This window comes from Tribolium madens, unplaced genomic scaffold, assembly GCF_015345945.1.
Source record: "Tribolium madens isolate multiple individuals breed KSU strain unplaced genomic scaffold, Tmad_KSU_1.1 Scaffold_71;HRSCAF=194;Tcas5.2_LG6, whole genome shotgun sequence".
Lineage (NCBI taxonomy): Eukaryota > Metazoa > Arthropoda > Insecta > Coleoptera > Tenebrionidae > Tribolium > Tribolium madens.
Window position 1 is genome coordinate 8,422,112 of NW_025401041.1, and position 25,456 is coordinate 8,447,567.

Consider the following 25,456-nt stretch of genomic DNA (forward strand, 5'->3'; position numbering starts at 1 on the left):
AAAAAATTTCGAAAAATTTTATTCTTCGTAAAACATCACATTTTTATAGCACTTTATCATTCATCAATTAGTTTTTCCAAAAAATAAATAGTTTAAGCGAAAAACACTTTTTATTCACCTGGTATGTAATTTGGAATAAATGAAACGTTCAGCTTCGGCACATAAACCACATATATCACTTTTACTCCTAATAACACAATATACTATTTCTTCTTAACAATGTTTGCCAAGTAAATCTGATTTTCATTGCGTTCTAAAACTGATTTTAACTAAATAAAAATTAGTTAAACTATGAAATATAATTAGTTGAGCATTACTATCCTTATTAGCCCGTAAAACAGTTAATAAACCGTCGCCTCGTTGAAAAATTATTTTCAAATAGCTGCCAATTTTTCGTCTTCTTTAATCGCGATGCGCTCTGCCCCATCACAAGCCAACTAGATTTACCTGGCATTCAAGCGATTGGTCGACGATATTAAAGGTGTTAACTTTCGCTGTTCTGCCTCTCGTTTCGGTGGCCCCCGAAAGAAGACACAAAATTGACAATACCTTCGATAACATCGACCACAAGAAAAAAAAATATCCCTAAGCAGAACACTTTATAAATCACGTATACTATCGGTTTTTATTATTCCAGTAGAGATGTCTATCAGGACCAGAGTTTGAAAGCTTTCAATAAAAAGAAAAAAAAAAAAATTAATGAATCGGTTGTATGTATGTGCTGCATTCTTTCGATAGGTGTAAAATGACTTCCAGATCGGTTTCAACAGAGTGTGAACCTTAAGTGTAGTTGGCTGTGAGGGCTTGAATTCGTTGCACCGTTTAATTGGAGCATATGCCCGTGTCATAGCTTACTGGATTTATAGGTCTAGAATGACTCCACTAATTTTCCTTCGTCGTATTCCAACACGCCATTAATTTTTCAGTGGTACGACCTTCGGAAGTCATCGACTTCGTGTTAATTCGCGTTCGAAAAATAATCACAAAAGGCCGAACTTTGTGCCCAAGAAGGATGAACTAATATGCGAAATGGGATTGTTATCATGAAAACAAAGGATTTCATCAAAATTTTTGGGTCGTTTCGTTCAGTTGAGTTTTTTATCGAGCAAATCACCGATTTTTTAGTTTTGAAAAATTAAGTTTGCCTTAGAAATTTTTAGGAAAACCAATTTTTTGTCAAGTATCTATTGTGGTGCAAATACGACAAAATTTTTATCAAAAAAGTTGTTTAGAATCAACATCTAGGCACCTATACCAAATTACAAAATCATCGGTCAATTAACATTTTTCATTTTTATCAAAGATAGGTTTTTAGTAACAGATACGTTAAAAAGTTATTTAAAAAAGTCAAAATCTTAGGTCCGTATAATTTCAAAAATCTCTCACATTATCTTTTATGTTTATTTTCCAAATTAAAGAATTTTATTTGTAACAGAGACAGCCATGGAAAACCAAAATTAATCAGTGAATTCAAAAATTTTTAAGCTAGCAGTCAACGATAGTATTTTTTTTTGATACCACGAAAATTCAAAAACTTCAATTCTAAAGATGCGACTTGTTTCGTCCTTAATTACTATACAGGTTGATTAAAATAGACCGTACTGTCATACGAGTGGGTTGATTTTCATCTAGCCAGCTGTGAATTTTCCATGTAAAATCAAAAATGCCGCTTTACGAAAATAGGGGTACCTACTTGTTTTAACTCAAAATTAAAAAACCGCCGTTTACTAAGCGTCCACTTCGAAAATAGACTTCAATTATAAACTTGTTTTCTTCCAAAGTATACATTATTATGAATTATTATTGGAAATTAGTTGAAACAATAAAAGTTTAATTAACAACAATTTATTAATAATTAATAAGTGACACTAATGACAGAACTAGAGCTTTCAAAAAAGTAGAGCGGCACAAATAAAGTTACATGCAAAAAAATTACAAAGCTGGCTAGATGAAAATCATTTATAACCACTCTGTATAACCATTTAGTTAATCTCTAAATTGCAAACAAGCAAAAACTTTTCTTCGATACGAGTAGATCTAACTCTTGAAACATGCATTTTTATTATTCATTTTTTATTAATTAAAGAGGGTAATTTTGTAAAAAATTTGGATATTTTCCATAGTAGGTAACCAATTTTATTGGTAATTAGTAAAATGTAATGTAATAGACAGAATTTTACTGAAAAATAAAAAAAAATAGTAATATTAAAAAAAAACTATATCTAATAATCAAAAGTATGTTTTTTGGGATGTTTTTAAAATTTGTTTGCTAATAAACTGGACTTCTTTAAAACTTTTAATGTAACTCTACAAGAAAAAAAACTTGTTTTTTTTTAAAGGGTGAGTCAAGTTTTATCGCCACTTCGAACAATGAATAAATAGAATAATTTGGAGAGGTTTTTTTTTACAAAAATCGGTTAAAAAGCCAATTTGGTTTTTTTTCTAGAAATAATATTTTTGTGTACCTATTCTGTTTTTACACAGCGTGAATTGAGTTTTATTGCCAATCTAAAAATGCACTTTTTTTATTTATAAAAATTAATAACAATTTTTCTGTTTTTACACAGCGTGAATTGAGTTTTACTGCCAATCTAAAAATTCACTTTTTTTATTTATAAAAATTAATAATAATTTTGTGGGTGTAAATTGGACTTTTTTTGTAACTTTTTGCAAATATTATTTTTTTATAAAATCTAACTAACCAATTCTAGAAGAAAAGACAGGATACAGGGTGAGTCATGTTTTCTTGTCGATTCGAAAATTATAATTTTATTAATATTGCTAGTATCCAAAAAATGCGATTCTGTCTTATACCAACATAATAAATCTTTATTTTTTTTAATAACGAATTATAAACAATTCTGTGAAATTGTTTAAAAATTTGGTTTTGTTTCTATACAGGATGCATCAAGTTTTATCGCTAACTCAAACAAATAAAATAATTTTTTTAGAAATCAAATTTTGTTTTTATACAGAGTGAGTCAAGTTTTACTTTTACAAGTTTTATATTTATAAAAAAAATGTTTTTTTTTGAATTATTAATTTATTAATAAAAGTTTTTGTACAAAAAACATGTTTGAAAATTAGATTGTGTTTTCATACAAGGTGAGTCAAATTTTAGAACTTATTATTTTTTTAATAACAATTATGTATAATTTTGGAAATGATTAATAAAGATTTTATTAAAAAAAAGGGTGCATCAAGTTTTATCGCCAACTCAAACAAAGAATAAATAAAATAATTTGCCGAGTTTTTTAGAAATCAAATTTTGTTTTTATACGGAGTGAATCAAGTTTTATTCTTACTAGTTTTATATTTAAAAAAAATGTTTTTTTCTGAATTATTAATTAATTAATTAAAGTTTTTGTACAAAAAAACATATTTGAACATTAGATTGTGTTTTCATACAGGGTGACTCAAATTTTCAAACTTATTATTTTTTAATAACGAATTATGTGATTTTAAAAATAAAATGATTATTAATTAAGATTTTATTAAGGATTTTCAATTGCTTAGTCAAACAAAAAAAAAACATGTTAAAAAATTTGATTTTGTTTCTATACAGAGTGAATCAAGTTTGATCTACAATTCAAACAATAAAATAATTTAATGAGGAAGAAGGGGTAAACTAGAAGTTGGAACGACCATAATTATTATTATTGCTACATAATTAGGTATTATTTTTGCAACAAAATAACCATAAAATGTAGTTTTTTGGTAATAGAATAGAATTTTTAGAGTAGTAGTACGTTAACAATTGAAAAACAATTACCAAAGTGAATTAAAAGTTTGATCGCTAGTGAAAAGCTAAATAACACAAATCGTTGAATAGTTAGTTAATCAAACGTAAACGTAAAAACTGCAATTTCTAGTGTATACGAGTTTCACAATATCCACCCTCATAAACGTCAAATTAATGAAACACAGTTAAATCAATTTTCCATCATATCATCGTCGTTCATACCTTTCGACGAAGAAACAATTTTTTCCCTTGTAACATTTTCGTCATAACAAAAGCAATATTTATGCGTGTGGTCTTGCACCATTGTGCCAAGTGTCAAACAGATTCTTCCGGCTGGTTGATCTCTCATTCAACATGGTATAAAAACCCACCAGATCACAGTCGGCTCAGGCAACGACAGCCGGGATTAACCACACCACCGATATACCCACCTGTCCCACTGTTTGGAGGGATTTGGGTATCCCTTACCTCAGGGGCGGACTGGCCACAGCACCCCGGGCCCCCAATTATGGCATTTGTGTGAGCATAGATAGCACAGCATTTATTAATCCAACTCATCAAGCAATAGAAAAATTACAGTCTTTATAATCATCAAGAAATAAACAAATATTCCTTTGGATTTAATGAAATTGTAGCGCGGTGTAGAATTTAGTTTAAACTCAAATAACTCGAGAACGGTACATTTTGGCGATATGAAACTACCTTTTTTTAAAAAAAAATGTTGGGCTGTATCAAAAACAGAAATTAAAAAGTTATGATCCCAAAACTGCTACCGGAAATGTATAGCTTCTACAAGACTTCCGTTTACACCAAATCAAAGAGTGTCTTTTTGTCTATGCAAAATTTAATAAAAATCGGATAAACGGTAACAAAAATATTTCCAAAAAATCATTTTTTCGTAACGACTTTTGGAAAGTTGTAATTTTTCTATTTTTTGAGTTGGGTCTGAACTATCTATTCTCAATTGTAGAGGGGTATTCGTAATTAAAATTATGCCACACATTTATTATTATTTTTTATTATTAGTGGGCATAAATAACATAAAAATCCAAATATAAGTATAAATTTGGTGCACAGAAACGAAAAACTTTATTTCCGTCTATTAAACCATCATGATTTCAACTGAGGTCACAATCTCAATAGAGGAAACAAACTCCTTCAAAAAAAATTACTACATTAAGCGACAATATTTTTATTGTATTGTATATTGGGCCCTCATTTTGCCAGTCCGCCCCTGCCTTACCTTCTCTATAGAGAAAAATGACCAGGCATCCGTTAAACAAGTCAGTGATGCCGGATTAATCCGGGTGATGGTAAAAACGACATTGTTGTGTCGTAGTATTCTGGAGGCGGCGGCGGCGGCGGTGGCGGTGGTGGCGGCGGCATCTCTCGCGCCTCACCGAACGGCCGCGGCAAAACAGCTAATCTATATTCATAGCGCCACCCCTCTCGCCCCCCCGACCGCCGCCCCGTGACGGCTCTATCTCGCAGGCCACCTAGCGGACGCGTCGGCACACACGGATGCTGTGGCTCGTTCACAACCAACTCCACATCTCATCAAAAGATTTTTTATGTGGAAAATTTATAAAAAAAAAGTCCATAACTAAAGCTTAAAACCAAACTATTTTTGTTTCAAGAGAAAAGCAATCTAAAATCTTTTATTAAAGACGATTTCGAAGACCAAAATTGGATTTGTGCTCTTATCAGTAAGATATAGACTTTCCTTTTTAGAAAAGAGAAATCTATATAATTAACAGTTTTAAAATAATTTCATTGTTAAAGTCTAGATTTTGATACTGTTGACGGTGTTCTTAAAAAAAATGTGTAAAAAGTCTATTGAAATAAACTTTATTGAAGATGTTTGGATACCATTTCTTGGCTCCAAAGAAAATTTATCAATGTTGCAACATTGCAAATATCATACAGAAAATGTCCAAGTAATATTCAATTATTTGAAACGGTAGCAACAAAAAAATTAATTTTCAATGTTGTTTGTTCTGTGAAATTTGAACGATAAAAGTCAAAAAGGTTTCCTAGATACGAAAAATACTTGAGTGAAATAGTTTTCTAGTAAAAGAAATTTGTGCAATATTGCCGCTTTGTGCTGTTAGACAAACTGTTTAAATTTTAAAAAGAATCTATTTAGACTATTTTTGGAATGATGGTCACAATGCTTCAATAAAAAAAGACGCAAAAGACTGTTTCAATCGTGGGCGCCTTTTTTTCATCACCCTGTATACACTTTGTCTTTTAAAAATTAAACTTTACTCAACAATAATAATAATAACATTTACATTTATTAGATACAGAGTGAATATAAAGTATGGAACCAAGCGGTTTTTTTTTAAATCATTTGTCTTCAGAAAATAATAATTAATACAAATTAACGTAATATAAAAAATGAGATCGTGTTTTGAGAACGAAATTTTGTCTTGTTTTTGAGTTATGAGATTTTTTTAGTCAAAATTGCAATTTATGTACAAAAATTTTTTTGAAAAAATTAAATATGAAGTAGATATACTCTTTTTTATATTAATGTGCATCAAGTAGGTTGTATAAGTCTAAATGCATCTTTAATTTAAAGGCCAATTCACACAAAAAATGTCATTAATGTCATTGAGAACAAATTTAATCACATCATTAATGACAAATATCTTTAAGTTTGTTAATTACGTTGTTAATTTTAATTATTTTTGCTACCTGGGGTACACATTTATTTGAAAAAATAATTTTTAGAGAAGATTGAGGTTAGAATTGTTTGAATTTTTGCATGGTTGCCACCCTAAAATGATTTCTTTCAGCGGCTACTTCGATGCACAGTAATATAAAAATGAGTATAGTTGTAATCCTTAGATCATAACCTTTATGAGAAAAATAGTTTTATAGTGGGTTGCTATAAAAAATCAATTTTTTTTGTAAAACTCAAAAACAATAAAAAATTTTGAAAAATTTTATTCTTGATAAAACATCACACCTTTAAAGTACTTTATCGTTCATCAATTAATTTTTCCAAAAAATTAATAATAGTTTAAACAAAAAACGTTTGGTTCCATACTTTTTATTCACCTGGTATATCTATAAAATAAAAGCATATTTCCAAAAAAAAACAACAGTCTGAACAACCTAAGATCATCCGGCCTCTATGAATAAAAATTTAACCTTTTAAGAAACGTCTAGGGTATTTATGGATTTACAAGGAGTTTAAGAACATTCCTGAAGATCGCGTTTTAAAACCCCTCAGGTTCTACATTATCTTTAAACTACTTGTTATAAAAATTAATTTAATATTAAAAAAATGAAACCATTAAATAAAACTTTTTCGGATCAATACACTGATCAAAACACACAAATACCGCGGAGCACTTGCACGAATGAGCAAGAATATAAATGCTACACGGTCAGCTGATGCGATCCATGGGCGCCGCCATATTGGCCTTTTTCACTTTACGGCCGGCTGTAATGCGACATGCGATAGACGGACGATGGGAAAAAACTTTCACTTTAAAAGACTTTGTTTTCTTCGTAAAAACAAAATATTAGTTGCTTCTAAGCTAACCTAATTATATATAATTATGTCAATAATTTAACAACAATTCAATCAACATTTTCTTTAAGTTTTTCATCAAAAAATCTCCTTTTCTATAATTTTACATCAAAAATCCTTTCAAAACCATGTGAACTAAGTAATTAATTAGTGGAAATTGTAAAAATTGAAATTTCCTCTCGCGGAGCAGATTGTGAACGCGCCTTTCATCGGCGACTTTTCTCCTCGACTGTACAATGATTGAATCGGCGTTCTGCCACGACCTGTACAAAATAGACATCGGGCGCACGGCCCGTTAATCTGCGTTACCCCGGCAACCAGGGATAGCTATCAACAATACCGGCCCGAGGCGCCCCCTTCGGCCCCCCTTCTAACACACACACACTCACATAAAATACGTGTACACTAGAGTGTAATCCTAAGACGGCGATCTCACCATCATCTTCATTGATTTGTGCAAATAATGACTGCTAATTTTAAGGGTAATCAGTGATTTTTTGCGGTGATGGGGAGGAAAGTCACGTGACGAGGTTATAATGTAGGGTAACCCCTACAAAGTGCTGTGCTCGTCGCCTCTAATTGGGATAATTAAGAGGGGAAATTATTATTACTATTATTGCGGAGCACTTAATAAAATAGTTCAAAGTGGAACTATCATCATACATCACATTTTTTACGATACCGTGTTATGATTCTCATGAAAAACCGTAATTGTGGTAGGTTTTCAGTCTATAATTTGTGCTCTTTTAACTATGTTATTACCCTCTATTAGACGGCACATTTACATGACGATGAATGTTAATGAATATATTCAATTATGTGTGTAATTTCGACGTTTAGTTATCAATTTTGTCTATTTTTAGTTTGACTAAATACAATGCAAAACGAAGTGATTACACACGAATTAACGACGATGGGAAAATTTCACGTAATCATACGATTAGAAAGTGAAATGATGATTTTATGTAAATAAACATCTGGATATAAAGTTTTATTAGTTTTTTTTTTCAAAAACTGCAAGATCTAGAATGAATAAAAATCGTGGTTTTGCTCAATGGGTATGACATCTAGTTTTGTTACTCTGTGGCAATTTACACATTTCTTGGCCAAATTTCTTTCATATGAAGCTCTTAAAGTTTTAAACAACATTTCACAAATCACTACTTACCTATTTCAATCTATTTTTTGTTAGCTCAACAAATTTTCTACAGTAGAAAAAAATCCAACAAAATTATTCTTCCAAATTATTTGTTTAAAAGTTAGATTAAAAGGTTTGAAATTATCTACTGAAATAGCAAAAACAGCTAATGTGACTAGCTATTCCATGATAATATCAAACATCTTTTAATTTGTAAATTCAAAAATTGATTAAAATTTTAGGTTACAAAACTTGAGGAGTTTCTAAAGAAGGTAAGAAACACGCGTATTTCATTAAAAAAAAATGTTGTTTTATTTAAAAAAATATTTTTTTTCCTATTACGAAAGGGAAATGACACATTTTTTTTCAGAATCTTAGGGTTTTGTAAGTTTTCGAGTTTTGTGAAGCATTATGCACCTTGTAAATACTTTCTAAAAACGCAGTCGCGTTTCATATTATGTACTTTTTTTTGATTAAAATGCACTACTCCAAATTTTTCTAAATTTGATGATTTTTGAAAGGCTGTAACTTATCGAAAAATAGTCGTATCTAGATTTAAAAAAAAAACATTTTGAAGCTTTAAGTTTCTAGTTTTGAGATTTTTTGGCAAAAATATTTTCTGTACTTCGGTTATTAAGCAATTCTAATATTTTTTTTAGATAAGTTAATGCAATGCAACATTTCACAAATCACTACCTACCTATTTCAATCTATTTTTTGTTAGCTCAATAGGTACATCTAGTTTTTGTTACGTCGATGGAAATAATAAATTCATGTCATAACCTCACATTACACATTTCTTGGCCAAATTGCTTTTATATGGAGCTCTTAAAGTTTTAAACAACACTTCATGAATAATGTATACAGGGTGTTCGTTTTTCGAGCTCCACTATGGGGATCTCAGTAATTATAAGAGATACGAGGTCGGTTAAATTAAGGCAAAGTTGTGCATTTTTTTGCTGAACAATAATCTCAAAGAAAATTTAATGTGTCATTTTTAGTTTTTGAATTATTGGAAAAAAAAAACAGAAATTTGTAATTTTCGTTTTTATTTTTTCAAGCGAAAACTAAAAGACCTACACATTTTTAACTAGGACGTTCTTAAGGCACTTTCTTTAAGTTTTAAGAGCAATGAAATAAAAAAAAATGGCTGTATTTACATAATGGTGAGCAAAACGCAAATAAAAAAATATATAGAGAGATAGAGCATTTAATTCTTAATAAAAAGAGATAAAGACAATGCAAAAATTTTATTGAAAACTATATTTAATTTTTTTTTAAACATTTAGCAATTTGCGCTCCGTTTCATATTTTTGAAAATGCTACGAATACGGTTAAAGATACAAGAAAAATATTTAAAAGAAAGTTGTAGAGAATGAAATTTCCAAGAAAAAGGTCCACGAGACGATACCTCTATCTTCAATGGTTTAGGTCCTAAAGACGTTCAAAGACGCGACGAATACGGCTCATTTTTACCGGTGGTCAAGAGACAGAAAATTAATTTAAACCTAAACGGTTGAAGATAGAGATATGGTCTCGCGGACTCTTTTGTGGGAAATTTAATTCTCTACAATTTTGTTTCTTAAACTTTTTTTGTATCTTCAACCGTATTCGCAGCGTTTTCAAAAATATCGAAAACACTATTAAAAATAAATTATAAACAATTATCAGTTTGCGTTCCGCCCAATATTTTTACGAACGCTGCGAATATGGTTAAAGATACAAAAAAAGTGTAAAAAACAAAATTGTAGAGAATAAAATTTGCTACAAAAAAGTCCGCGACACCATATTTCTATCTTCAACGGTTTAGGTTTAAATTGCTTTAAAGTGTCCCCCCGGTACTCAATCACCAATAAAAATGAAACGAATCCGTCGCTTGAGCTTCTTTGAACGTCTTTGAGGCCTAAACCATTAAAGATAGAGGTATGGTCTCGCGGACTTTTTACTAGAAAATTTTATTTTCTACAACTTCCTTTCTTACATTTTTCTTGTATCTTTAACCGTATTCGCAGCATTTTGAAAAACATGAAATGGAGCACAGATTTTGAATTTTAAATAATTTTTTCTCATATTCCTCGTGAAAAATTTAGTGGTTCGTTTTTTACAGCTTATTAAGAATATAAAGCTCAACATTTTTGCATTTTTTTCCAAGCAATTAGTAAACTGGTTGAATTTAAATTAATTAAAAACGATTTGAAACTGAGACGGTAAAACGCTCTAAGCGCCCTCATTTTTACTTTTTTTGGGTCCAGAAAATCAAGCAATTTTGTTTCTCGTTTCGTCTTCTAGTATGTAAAGTCAGTTTTTTTTTTAAAATGAAAATTAGCAAGTCAAAATTTTGGTGAAAAAATTGGTAGCAGCTTGTCTCCATAGCCACAAATTTTGTTCCTAGAAATTTTGTTAAAAAATTATGGTTGTGTTCAAATTGAGATGTTGTCAAAATTTTGACTTTTATGAATCTTGTGTGCCTGTTTGCTCTTTGAAAGCGCTATAATTGAATACCTGAGGACAGACATCATTGCCTAAGGTCTAAAGACAGAATTCAGTGGTAATAATTTTGACAGAAACACACCGCAAGTAAGTACAATGTTGTGGACAAAAATGAGATTCTTGCTAGAAAAACTTTCAAGAAAAAGGATGTATATACAGAAAAAAGTTATTTAGTAAAAGATACAAGTGGGTATTATGATGATTGGCAATAAATTTTGTGTAATTTATTGAAATGAGCTCAAAGTTGATGCATTTTATAAATTCTTCTTCAGCTTTAGTTTTAAAATTGTTACTTTTTCAACTCATTCCTCAAAAACATGCACAAGACACTAATTTAATTGCTTTCTTTCCAAGGTTCTGTCTCATTCATGTTTATTTTGTATTCTTGTCAATTTTTTGCTAAAAATTAAGAATGTTTAGCAAACCTGCATTACATTTTAACGGGCCTTTTTTCTAACTTCCTGCTTGCGAACTATTCGTTTCCAAATTTCAAAAAACTGTCAGTGTACCGAATTTGTTTCTTTTTTGATGTTTCGTCTCTAAATTTTTTCTCTAATTTTTATGACATTGTTTTCAAATTAATTCAAAAAACCGAAACTGCCCACTTCCTTTATTAAAATTACCATGAATGAATTTACTAGTGATGCCAACGTTACGACTGTTTGGCATTTCCATTTAAGAAAAAACAGACTTTAGTTCTCCGTAAAACAAACATAAAAATTATTTAGTTCAAAGTGTGTGGCCTTTTTAATTTTTTTTTTTAGAGCATTTGATTTGTCTCACTACGACGAACAAAATGATATAAAATTTGTAAAGTTGTGCTAACTTCAGTGACCCGCTCAGATGGGCAAGTTATTTCAAGGCCGCCGTGAAATTCTCTCCTCCTGGGGTGCGAACAAGTCGAGTGTGGGTCTCCTGCAGGAGCAGTGACGCGTGTGAACTCGCCGTCCCTGGCAGGATATCTGTCGAGAACAGGATCACTCGCATGCACACACATGATCCCGTCATATAAAGGGGATAGTGCCGTGTGTGCGTTGGGGTGTGTTTCGGTTGTGATAAGACCGACGCGACGACCCCTTGCAAGAAAAAGAGGAAATCCAATCGTCGTCCCAAAAACACACAGAGTGGATGTCTTTGGGGTCCTTGTGGGGGCGGCAATCGGTCTGCCCCTCGGGACCGGTCGGATGCGATCGGTCGCGACCCTTGTGTTATGCATTTAAATTGGTTCATTAATGATAGCAGCAGCCACCTGTGATCTGATGGGCGGACGATTTTTCGCGCCGAGATGAGACTCGAAGGGGGTGGAAAATCGAGAGACGACGACAGTCGTGTGTAAATCAAAACGGGATATCGGAGGCGGCGATCGCCCGTTAACGCTGATGGTATCACTGCAAAACGGGGGGTGGATGGTCGGGCGACCGTCTGGGGAAGTGCTGATAAGGGTGAACAGGGGGTGTTTTTAGATTGTTGCCAAATAAAGGGGGTGGGTTAAGAAATGTTAGTTGCAAAAAATCATTTTATTTCATCTTGTAAAAGAAGCCTATTCAAAGTACTAGTTTTTTGACACACTTCTTGTTGACATTTCGCGTCAATGTGGTTCACACTCTTTAAGAAAATCAATCGAAAATGATAAAAAAAATTAAATACAGGGTGTTCGTTTTTCGAGCTCCACCGCACTTTTCATACAAAAACACGAAATTGCCTTATTTATATTTTGCCTCTGAAAGAAAGCTTTTTTCGATACCAAAACCGATGCTTTAATGAGCCATTTCAACACCAATTCGGAAATCACTAGAAAGTCAATAAATAATTAATTTCGCTTTGTAAAATGTCAGTTAACAACTATTTTGCTTCTTCAAATAACTTAGAGCAGATTTTTTTTCTTGAAAAAGTAATAGATTATACAGGGTGTTCGTTTTTCGAGCTCCACCATGGGGATCTCAGTTATTATAAGAGATACGAGGTCGGTCAAATTATGCTGTACAATAATCTGAAAGAAAATTTAATGTGTCACTTTTAGTTTTTGAATTATTGAAAAAAAAAGTAAATTTGTAATTTTTGTTTTTATTTTTTCAAGCGAAAACTAAAAGACGTTTTTAACTAGGACGTTCTTAAGGCACATTCTTACAAGGGATCTAAATCTGTTATGGTATTTTCCAAGGCGCTCGTGATATCAGAGTTACAACACTCAACTTTGGATGTATTTTTGTTTCTCATTACTACGATGTATCACACGATATGATCAAATTTTACATACTGATCAAAATTAAGAAAAACCGTTTTTGCGAAAAACGCCAACAATTTTAATTAACAAACTAAATTTTAAAACAGTAGAACATTCGAGCATCTTTATGTTCTTTTGTTTTGCGAAGAATAAATTCTAGTTTGAAAAAATAAAAACGAAAATTACAAATTTCTGTTTTTTTTTTTCTAATAATTGAAAAACTAAAAATGACACATTAAATTTTCTTTGAGATTATTGTTCAGCAAAAAAATGTGCAACTTTGCCCTAATTTATTGACCCCGTATCTCTTATAATAAGTGAGATCCCCATGGTGGAGCTCGAAAAACGAACAGCCTGATTACTCGTGATTTGAAAAAAGCAAATGGGTCACGTGAGATGACGGCCAAAAAACAATTAATTTGCACACTGGTCGACTTGAAATAGTTGAAATAGTGATTTGTGGAGTGTTGTTTAAAACTTTAAATTCTTACTTAATTTTCTTTAAAAACTTTTCGAGTATACAAAATTAAAAGATGCATTTTTTCTGTTGATGTTATCATAGAATAGAGCCACATTTGCTGTTTTTGCTATTTCAGTAGAACAAACCTTAACTTTTTAATTTAAAAATTTGTTTTTATTTTCTAAGGGAAACGTTTTAAACAAATAATTTGGAAGAACAATTTTGGATTTTTTTCTACTGTAGACAATCTGTTTTTTCATTTCTGCGCCAATATAAAAATCCTGCACAAGATAGCATTTCCCTTATTTGTTACCTTGATCGTCTTTAAAAAATTAGAAATCTATTTTTTTTTCGTTTTTCAATTGTAAGATTAAGATAGCTTGAAGAAATGAAAAAATCAATTAGGAAATAGGAATTTGAATGGTAAAAAAACAAAAGAAATGAGTGCTATAGCAAAAATGATTTGTTATAGAAACAATTTGTCATTTGTTTGTTTTATTAAATTTTTTCGATCAATTGAAGTGAATAAACGCCATGCACTTGCCAACAAAACATCATATTCATGCCATGTTTACGTTGCACTTGTTCTGATCAATTGAGGTTAACTCGACTGCAGAATAAACAAGAACCCGAACATATTGTTGGTTCCTCAACAAAAGATTCGCCGCCGGCATCCATCATCGTTCATATGTACTGTGTTAATATTTCATATATTCGTACGTTTTCGATTTTATATTCACACACCCTCGATCGTCGTCTCCGGGGGTTAAAAACGCAATTACAACGTGTAATTGTTGTTTAGCGATATCTCGGGTGTTTTTTTCTATATTTGCAAGGGAACAAATGTTACCATATGGGAGAGGGCCCCAAATGGTGACCCCCTTTTCGTGTTGTTTGTATCTGTGTAAACGCGCCTCGGGGGTGCCATCCGGTCTCTTTCTACGAGGACGTACTTACACGATCGCTCAACGTCAGCGAACATTCGGTCAACTGGTCCATTGGGACGATTGGGGTAGATTTAAGGGATGACTATGGTGATGATGGGGCGCTGACGGAATCCCAACTGTCCCCCCATCGGGGCTCAGATGGGGGCAGTGAAGTTAGCACCCCCACTTAACAATTTTTAAATAGAAATAATACCATAATTTTGTACACTAAGTTTCGAATTTTGCACACCTATCATTGAAATTATATTGGGGGTGCTAATTTGACGGTGGCACCCCCACTTCAACATATGTTTCAAAATTTTGTGGCAATTTTATTACTGAATTTTAAAAAAAATTCAGCACCCCCAATTTAGCGTAAACGCATAATTTTATACCAAAGAAATCATTTAATTTTGCACATCTTTTACTTAATTTTGTACAGTTTGTCTTTACGAGTAATTCCCTACCAATAAAAAACCGTAGCACAATCTTATACGGAATTTGGAGTATTGCACTATTTTTTTACAAGTAATTACCTATCATTTAAAAAAGACCTCGGTTTAAAATGCTACTACCACTTTCATTATTGGATCTCGCACAATTTTGCACCTTTATCTTTTTTTTGCACCTCTTTTATACACTATACATTACTATTAGATAACACAGGGCGATAAAAAAAAGTCATGTCGTGACAACTTGACAAATTTTATGTTATTTTGTTCGTCTCAGTAAGACAAATCAAATGCACTAAAAAAATTTCAAAAAGTCCACACACTTTAAACTAAATAATTTTTTTCTAATTTAAATGAAATAATTTTTTTTAAACTATTAGGCCGATTTCCTTCAAATAAAGACCATTCTAAAGGGATGGCCTTGTCCTTTAGAATGATATGCAATTTGAAATTGAATATTGGCAAACTTTTCTTCGATCAGTGTTCGAAAAGTTCGAAGTAATCTAAGAAAAACCCTACGAGTAATTTTTTGTCACCATCGTGCGGAGCATCTTTTTATTAGTAAGAATCCAAATTTTTAAAATAATATACCGAGTAGTTTTCAAGATATGATTTTTTTAAGTTAATCTTACTTAAAATTGCATTTTTATAAAAGTATTTGTTTTAATACTCTTTTTTTTGCTTAAAAGTGATCAATTGCACCTTCTTTGTTCTAATTAGAATAAAAAAATTGTTTTTTTTTATTTTGATGAATATTAGGCAATGTTCAGAAACAATACAATGTGCAATTGTTCTTTTAATTATTTTGCTAAACTTTGATCAATCGGTCCGAGAAAACGCTTCTTTAAATCAAATCAGTTTGAGTTTGAAAAAAAAATATTATCTAAAAAATCATAAGGATCTGATAAGACGTTTATTCCAGTTTTTACACAATGATTATATTCTCTGTGTGGTCATTAGTTGCTGAGATATGGATGATCAAAGCCAAAAGGATCCTTTTTTATTTAAAGTCAGATATCTCAGCGACAAATTGACGTAAAGAGAATATGAAAAAAACATATTAAAGGTAAAACAAACATGCTATTCGGATTAGGCATTGATTTAACTAAAAAAAAACTCTCCACGTCCGAAAACCAAAAACAAAAACATAAAAATTTAAAAAAATGTTTTCTTGCGCTATTACTGTGTGATAACCGTAGCACAAAAAAAATTTGCCAAAAGATCTCAAAACTAGAAACTTAAAGCTTCAAAACGATTTTTAAAAAATCTAGATACGACCATTTTACGATGAGATACAACCTTTCAAAAATCATCAAAAAATTTAGGAAAATTTTTGTTCCTTTGTAGTGTATTCTAGGATCTAATTTTCATTTTAGATAATTTTTAATTTTACACGAGGTATTTTTTTTTAAACAAGCCACTTTGCATATTTCATAATTCAGTAATTCAGCTGTGTATTTTCTTTGGCTTTTGTGTATTTTTTTGCAGAACAAATTATCATAAAAGTGCAAGGATAACTTTAAAATGTCATGTCATCTCGGAATTTTCTAATTTTTGTTTATTTTCTTAGATACGCAGGGTGGCACGTTTTAAAAAACCACTCTGTATAGTAACAACTGGATGGATCAGATTAAATAAACAAGTCAACAACAAAAATAAGTTTTATTATTTATTCGCCACATATTTCTTGCAAACAGTGTTGCAAGCTCAGAAAAGTAAATGTAATTTGTTCAATGATAAATTACAACTACCAATTACATACAGTGTGAATCAACGTAATCACAACACAAATAACAGTATTTGTATGTCTCTCGCAACGTCTAATTAAAGACACTCCAATTTAAATTTTGTGCGGTAGATACCATGCGAATCAAAAAATAAATAAATAAATTAGAGTAGGCAATGAATTGTATTCTACAGTTGGCAACACGTTGGCTGGGAATCGGGCTGGAAATTTTCCACACAAACTGAAAGTGAAAATGACCATTCACCGTTTTCGTCTTGTACAGGGTGCTGCTTTTTGGATGTCGGAAACTAAGATATTTGACATTTTTGCGAAATCTAAAAAAAATCATATCTTCGTTATTATATATATTTGAAATAAAGACATTATAAGGCACTTTTTTACGAGGAATTTAATAATTTAGTTAACTATTTTTTTCATTTTTTATTAGTTTAGCCGTAATAAGATAAACTTGTATTTTTTTAAATGGAAATCATAGGCGGCTATGGCAATTTTGAAAAGCTTATTTTTTTCTGCTCTAAAAATATATATTTGTAACAAAATATTTTTTTATAACTATACTTAAAAAGTGAAATACATATTTTGTGTGATAATAGTTGGCCATGGAAAAACTATTTCACTCCAAATGTGTAAATAATAATCAATAAGAGTTTTGTGAACTGTAAAATAGATGAAAAAATAGATAAAACTATAAAAATTTAAAAAATACGATACGTTAGAAGTATTGAACAAATATGCGAGCGCCTCAGAACAAAATTATTACATATTTTTAAAAAATCCAAAAATAGGAAAAACAAATGTGTCAACAGTCAACTCAATTAGAAAAAACATTTTTTTGATGATCTAATGGAGGTAGGATAATGTTTCACATAGACGGAATTTGGGTATTTGAATAGCCATATCGTAATTTTTGTGTCATATAAAATATAGTTTATTGAGGAATTAAAGCGGCTTTTTTTACAACACTCTATGTATCACTAGAAGTTGCAATGGTAATGTTAGCTTGTTTAAAAACAAAGAAATGTTATTAGTCGCCAATAAGTTGATTTACAATTTATTTTGCATCTTTTTCATTACTTAGTACTTAGAAAACTCTTTCATTAATGACACTGGTTGAATAATATAGTTTAAATCCTTTTAGTTGAAGATGCAACATTTTTTCATGGTCAACTGCGAACAAAAATCAAAGATGATTTTTTGTTAAAAATGTATTATAATAATTTGTTACAAATATATATTTTTTAGATAAGAAAAAAACAAGCTTTTTAAAAATGACATAGCCATCTATGGTTCCCATTTAAAAAAATACAAGTTTATTTTATTATGGCTAAACAAACAACAGAAAAAAATTGTTAACTACATTATTAAATTCTACGTAAAAAAGTGCCTTTATTTCAAATCTGTGTCTTCTATAATAACGAAGATATGAATTTTTTTAGATTTCGCTGAAATGTCAATTTTTGTCTATAAGTCGAAAACAAAAGACGATTTTCACCAATATTATTTTCTCAAAAAATGAGCCCCCAGAATGTATTACTCGTTTTTGGCTAAAGCTCTTAGTTTCATTATTCCACTATTCATTATTTCACTCAAAATGAATAAAACGCAAACTTGTCAAAGTTTCGGTTGACATTTGATGTCAAAAATCAGGCTTGCCATCTGAAGGACTTTAATCACCGCCTACTCTACCTAATTTATTTAATTTTTTTACTTTCAAGTACCATAATTTCAAGGCCGTCTCCGATCGCTGATAAGCCCCAAAACCCGTGGTATATAGCTTTTACGGTAGCAGAAGCGGTATATGCACGCTCGCAGGGTTGCCACCACATAATAACAACCTTCTATACCGGTCGAACGGCGTAATCGGTTCGTGTCCCAACCCGCCCACTTTGTAATTATATTTTTGATGCATGCCCGTCCCCCCTTGCCCCGCCGAAGACGTCTTCGATAAGAAACCGAGATAACACACCGTATGCTCAATGCATAGAAATAGGAAAAACAAGAAAAAAAAAAGACGATTATTGCGTCGGTAATGATAAACCGCAACCACCTTTCTGAGGTTTTTTCTTTTCTCGATTTTATTGTTCAATCGGCGAAGATCAAAGCGTGCGTCGTACCGCCGAACAAATGACAATCTATTCGGTTCGGTAGCATCATCGCAGGCGGCGACGGAGTGTGGTCGCCTCGCCTACCGCGACAATTAAATAACTCCGGAAGACAATCATAAAAATCCCGATAAATTCTTTTCTAGGACATTTAACAAGTATTTCATTTAAATCCGGGGGATAAATGTGACGGTAAGAAATTCCACTTCGGGGAGACTAATGGGAGATTTTAACGCGAATTAAACGCTTCCCTGGACGGAAACCCAATTGATGGGTTTCCGATTTGGTAAAAATTTTGCGCATAGTGGCGCCACCTATGAATGTAGTTCAAGCAACCGATACAGGTACCTGTAACTGTACTAAAAATTTTGTTTAACCAAAAATTCTTGTTTTTGTGTTCACCGCATAAGAAATCATAAATAAACAATAAAATTAAAGTTTAGACAACGAATTAGCTAATTCCTACCTTGGTTTTGCCCATTTCCATGACCTTATCGCTTCCCACTACGATCGATGTAAAATAACAAATTGCGTTTTATCACACAAAACACGTTGCGGACGTTACACAATAACTGTTTTAACACACACACACATTGTTTTACACATGATTTTTTCTCACAATATAGCTTTTTAAGAGCGATGCAACGCCAATTCAAAAACAATTGAAGAACGTAATGGAAAAAGGGTCGCCAACCAAAATCCGGCAAAAGTAACTAAAAATTTATTAACAATTTCCACGCAATGTTTGAATAAAGATTCATTATTTAGCGTTTTTATCAGTCCTGAAGCCACTGTTTTTATGAATAAATCAAAACTTTGTGTAGTTTTTCGCCGAAAATACGGTAAAGAAAAATAAATAAAACTATGTATGTTTGGTTGCCGACTTTAAAGACTTTTAATACAGGAAAAAATTGAAAAAACACCCTTACAAATATGACATTTTAAAACAGGAAAACATTTTCAATAACAAAACAATAAGTCAGTCACTACAAATTGACTTTCGATTTTTAAAGAAATTGCATAACAAATTTGTTTTCGGAACTGTGTTAAAATAGTACAAGTTTTATAAGGATGCCAACGCCATTATAAAACGAGTATTTTATAGTATTTCTTTTAAATTGCGCCCCCTTTTTTCTTATTTTAATTAAAAAAATATATATTTTTGTCGTTTAGAGAATTTTGTGTTAGTTGGTATGGTTGGTAACTCTCGGCGCCCACCTGATTTTTTGAATCATTTCTGCCGTCTGTCATTAAAAATAAAATTTACAAATTATTAGTTATTGGTGTTACAACATAATAATAATAAATAAAATATGCTCAAAAAAATATGTTCAAATGTTTCGGGGAATCGATTGGCGTAAAAAAAACTGCAAAATTCCTAATAGTTTTGAAGTTATAGTCGGATTTAAATTTTCGATATTTTTGACTTTATCACAAATTTTCTCAATAACTATTCATCGTAGAGCACTGAACTTTTTAATATATGATAGAAAATTCAATTTTCTATCCAACGGTATCAAATACAAGAGGTTATCTCTAATAAGTCCGGAGTTATTGCCATTAGACCGCTCCGGGTGCCAAAAATCGACCAAAATCTCGACAAAAATCAAAAAAAAATGTTATCTTTAAAATTGATCTATTTTACGTTTTTTACATTCCTAGAGGTCTTAAGGACTCAAATAAGTGCATAAAACGACATTCGGTCAAGTTTCAAAAATTTGGAATTTTTTGAGTTTTTGAAGGTGAGCGGTAGTAAAATCGTAAAAATAGTCAATTTACCTTAAGTCATAAAAATGGTTGAAATATGGTTTTCTAGACGTAAAATTACGCGCTGAACACGATGCAACAAGTTAAAATACTCTACGATGCTTAGTTTTTGAGATATTGAGTAATAAAATTAAGAATAAGGCTAAAAGTATAAGCACTATATCCGATTTTGACCAAAAATCAACATTTTTTGATTCTTATGAAAAACTAGTACTATATGTAAAATTAACCGGAGAACACGCCTGATAACATCGTTTTGACCTAGGACTCATAGTTTTTGAGATATGATTTTTTTTTTGAAAAAAATAAAAATGCCTTTGTTCCCGGAACCATAATCCGGAGCGACTTCCGGTTTGCGCCAGTAAATAGATAATTTTAAGCTAATTTTAATGGTTTTTACCCCTTTGCTCTAAGTTCTATAGTTTCGTAGAAAAACGCGTTTAAAGTATCACAATTTTGACAATTTTCACTTTTTAAACGCCGATTACGGCGAAACTAAAGGAGATAGCGCAAAATAATTGGGAAATTCGTAATTAGCGCGTCAAAATCTATCGGATAAGATAGGTTTAAATTGAATCTAAGACATGTTTAAAAACACTAGTTTTTAAGGGGGGGGGGGTGTTTTGAGTTTTTTTTACTTTTTTTTATTTTGTAAATTGCGGCAAAACTGAGTCTCAATGACATAATATTTTGACCTATACCTACGTAAAATGTTCCGGGGAATCGATTGGCGTCAATTAAACTGCAAAATTCGTAGTAGTTTTGAAGTTATAGTCGGATTTAAATTCTCGATATTTTTGACTTTATCAGAAATTTTTTCGATAACTATCCATCGTAGAGCACTTATCTTTTTTTCGTATGATAGAAAATTAAATTTGCTTTCTAACGGTACCAAATATAAGAGGTTATTACCAATAAATTCGGAGTTATTGGCAATAGACCGCTTCGGGTACCAAAAATCGACCAAAAAAATTTCAACAAAAAAAAAAATCAAAAATGTTTGATTCTATGAAAAACTAGTACAATATGTAAGATTAACCACAGAATACGACTGTATAAACCGTTTTGACCTAGGACTGACTCATAGTTTTTGAGATATTATTTTTTTTTAATGAAACTAAAAATGGCTCTGTACCTGGAACCACAACCCGGAGCGACTTACGGTTTGCGCCATTAGATAGATAATTCAAAGTAGATTTGAATGGTTTTCACCTTTTTGCTCTAGGTCTTATAGTTTCGTAGAAAAACGCATTTAAAATTTCACAATTTTGACAATTTTTAATTTTTGAAAGACGATTACGGCCAAACTATTAAACTTAGAGCAAAAAGCTCAATACCATCGTAAGCAGCGTAAAAAATCTATAGATTAACATCAAAGCCAAGTCGACAAATTTTTACTTTTTTTATTTTCTAATAAATAAATAAATAAATAAATAAATCTCGACAAAAATCAAAAAAAAACTAGCACTATATGTAAAATTGAGAATACGCTTTTTTTTTAAGTCCCACTTTTTACGATCGAGCTTTGGGACCTGTATAGTGTTATTTACATTCAAAATTAAGACTTACTGGTAGTTTTTGGTCGGGCCAAAATTTCATAAATTTCGCAATTTTTAGAACTTTCAAAGTTGTTTTAAGCCTATAATATTAATTCACAAGATTGAGAAAAATCACGAGAATCGAATAATAAAAAACTGACGATAAAAAAAATTGTTGCGACATAATTTAATTCAATATCTCGGTTTTTATTCAACCAAAAAATCTCAAACTATGATATACAGTATGATGAAAAAAAGGCGCCTGTGTTAACCTACACGTTATAAGTGATCTTTTATTAAAGACGAATTCGAAGACCAAAATTGGATTTGTGCTCTTATCAGTAAAATATAGACTTTCCTTTTTAGAAAAGAGAAATCTATATAATTAACAGTTTTAAAATAATTTCTAAGTCTAGATTTTGATACTGTTGACGGTGTTCTTAAAAAAAATGTGTAAAAAGTCTATTGAAATAAACTTTATTGAAGATGTTTGGATACCATTTCTTGGCTCCAAAGAAAATTTATCAATGTTGCAACATTGCAAATATCCTAGGATACAGAAATTGTCCAAGTAATATTTAATTATTGGAAACCGTAGCAACAAAAAAATCAATTTTCAATGTTGTTTGTTCTGTGAAATTTGAACGATTAAAGTCAAAAAGGTTTCCTAGATACGAAAATAGTTTTCTAGTAAAAGAAATTTGTGCAATATTGCCGCTTTGTGCTGTTAGACAAACTGTTTAAATTTTAAAAAGAATCTATTTAAACTATTTTTGGAATGATGGTCACAATGTTTCAATAAAAAAGGACCCCTGTATATATAGGCATTTTGTTTTTCCTAAGCGAGATACGAAAATGACCATCGCCAAAATCAAATTTGACTAAACCATTCGCAACAACCTTTCATTACGCATCTTTTTCGACATACTTCATTTTTACGTTCGATGCACACATTTCGAGATATTCACGTTTCAAAAATTCCAGATTTGAATTCGCGCGCTTCATCGGTTGGTAATAGTCGGCATACATACCCACACGCTTGTATTTCTAGTTGCATAAGTTTCAGGGGTCGGTTTATGACAATTAAAACAATTCTCTTGACAATTCTTTATTATCCACTCATAACCTACTCCATTAAAATTTCCTCTATTGTTTTATCATCCCTTAAAGGGCTCTGTGTTAGGGCCGGTTCACTCTCCAAAAACTGCCTCAATTCCGACTCCAAATCCCCCACTTCAGCACTAACCTCAACTTCAGGCAAGGCCACTCCTAGCGCCTTCCTCACCCCTCCAACTGGCACAATCTCCCCCGGATTCACCCTCTTGGCAATTTCCGTCAAATTCTCAGTGATATTTTCCGCCACTTGCAACTCCTCCTCACTGGGGGGCACACACTGACTCAGATGGACAGGGGGCGGCTGCGACAATCTCTGATGTTGCGTTTGTTGCAACTTTTGCAACAATTGACACATTGAATCGAGCTTTTGTTGCAACTCGTGTCTCTCCTCCGACAATTTAATCTCTTCCTCCATATTATCGAGGAAGTTGATGTCAATCCCCACGTCCTGGAGACTCCTCAACTCCTCCACATCCACTTTAATCGCATCAATCGGTTTCATTTCAAGCATCGTCTTCACAGCCTCCTCCTCCTCCCTCAACTTTTTATTCTCATCTAAGACACGTCTTGTTTTACTATGGTCGCCCCCTGTTAACAAATCCAACAAACTATCGACCAAATGGGTGGCATAATCGCTGTCTTTGACAAAATCTAAGACACTTTCGGCGTATTGCACCGCCGTGTCGGACCCATAAGTCTGATAAACGAGATCACTTTCCTCTTTACTTAAATTAGCGAAGGCCGAGTCGTAACTAGGGGCATAGGACCCGAAAGCCCCATAATACAGGGGCTTCACCGGTTTTGTGACATTGCGACGGTCCTCCCGGAACCCCTGAATCTGACCAGTCCCATCGGATAATTTCCCACAAAGTTGACCCAAAAGAACAGGACGTTTTTTCGTTCCAGGAATCACACCTTCGCCCCCCACGAGAATATTGAGATTGGTTGTACCGTCTTTGCGTTGTTTGAGGAACCCCATTGTAGGGGCCCCACGACGTGCAACTGTCAAACCAAAAAATCAAATTACACAAGGCGATAATTTTTTTTTTAAATCCACACACTTTGAACTACCTAATTTTTTTCTAATTTAAATGAATTTAAAATACTTTAACTATAAAAAATCATTACTCAATAACTATTACGCCGATTTCCGATTTCTTACTTAAAATTGCTTTTTTTGAAAGTATTTGTTTTAAGACTTTTTTTTTGATTAAAAATGATCAATTGCACTTTCTTTGTTCTAATTCGAATAAACAAAAACTGTTTGTTTACTTAAAACAAATAAATAGTATCTGTGTACTAATTAAAGCAAATAAAGTGTTTTTTGTTGTAAAAATGACCACTGATCATTGTGCAAAAAGGATCTGTTTTTAAGTCTTTTTTTTTAACTTTTTCTTTTATCCCGATTTTTCTCTCCTTTCTTTGTTTTTCCTCAAAATCATTAAATCATTTCTCTCTGTTTCACTTTCTTGCTTCCTGTTTTTATTTCTTTGTTCCGTCTCAGAAATTATACCTTTTTTTCACGCTGTTCTCCACGTTTATCGATTTTGCCCTCTTTCTGTCTCTTTTTAGGTCAGTTTTATTTTTCAATGTTTGCTTTTTTTCTTGTCTTTCTTTAAGTTTTTGTTTATTACTTTTTTTACTTTTAAAAGTTTTAATTTAGAAGAAAATAAAATAAATTTTAATAAAATCAATAGCAATGTTATAGTTTATCACATCACAAGTCTACAAAAAGAACCAAGAAACAGTAAAAACTATAAAAATAAACGACATCACCACCAAAAAAGTGAAACACTTATTTGTATAAAATTCAAAATCGAACAAAGTATGTCTTTTCTTTCCTTTTTTTCTGTATTTCTTTTCTCTTTTATTATTTTTGTTTCATCCTTTCCTTCCCTTTACGTAAAACTTCTTTTCTCTTTATATCTGTCTGATTTTTATTTTTCTACTTTTCTTTCACTGTTTTGCCTTTTGTTTTTATTTCTTTTCCCTTCTCAATAACTACAGTTTCACTTTTACACTGTATACTTTGAACATCTTTCTATCTATTTTTAAGTCTTTTTCTTCTTTTAACTTTTTCTGCATCTCTTTCTTTTTATCATGATTTTTGTCTCCTTTGTTTGTTTTTCCTCAAAATCATTAAATCATTTATATCACTATTTATTCTCTCTTTTCTCTGTTTCACTTTTTTGCTTTTTGCTTTTAATTCG

General features: G+C 31.6%; 2 protein-coding genes across 4 annotated transcripts in view; both read right to left on the reverse strand.

Annotated features, from left to right (window-relative positions):
* LOC123008578 (LIM/homeobox protein Lhx5) overlaps nucleotides 1–19,477 on the reverse strand; it is a 115,244-nt gene extending 95,767 nt beyond the window's left edge. Inside the window, exon 1 of the mRNA XM_044404446.1 lies at nucleotides 19,292–19,477. The gene's annotated coding sequence lies outside the window, so the exon portion shown is untranslated. The remainder of the gene's footprint in view (nucleotides 1–19,291) is intronic.
* Nucleotides 19,478–23,229: 3,752 nt separating this feature from the next.
* Nucleotides 23,230–25,456, reverse strand: part of LOC123009369 (bromodomain-containing protein 7) — a 6,663-nt gene continuing 4,436 nt past the window's right edge. For 2 of the 3 annotated variants that reach the window (XM_044405628.1, XM_044405626.1), the window contains exon 4: nucleotides 23,230–24,257. In XM_044405628.1, coding sequence (XP_044261563.1) covers nucleotides 23,257–24,257 — 1,001 coding nt within the window. In that variant the 3' untranslated portion in view covers nucleotides 23,230–23,256. The remainder of the gene's footprint in view (nucleotides 24,258–25,456) is intronic. The other variant, XM_044405627.1, reaches the window with a different exon arrangement.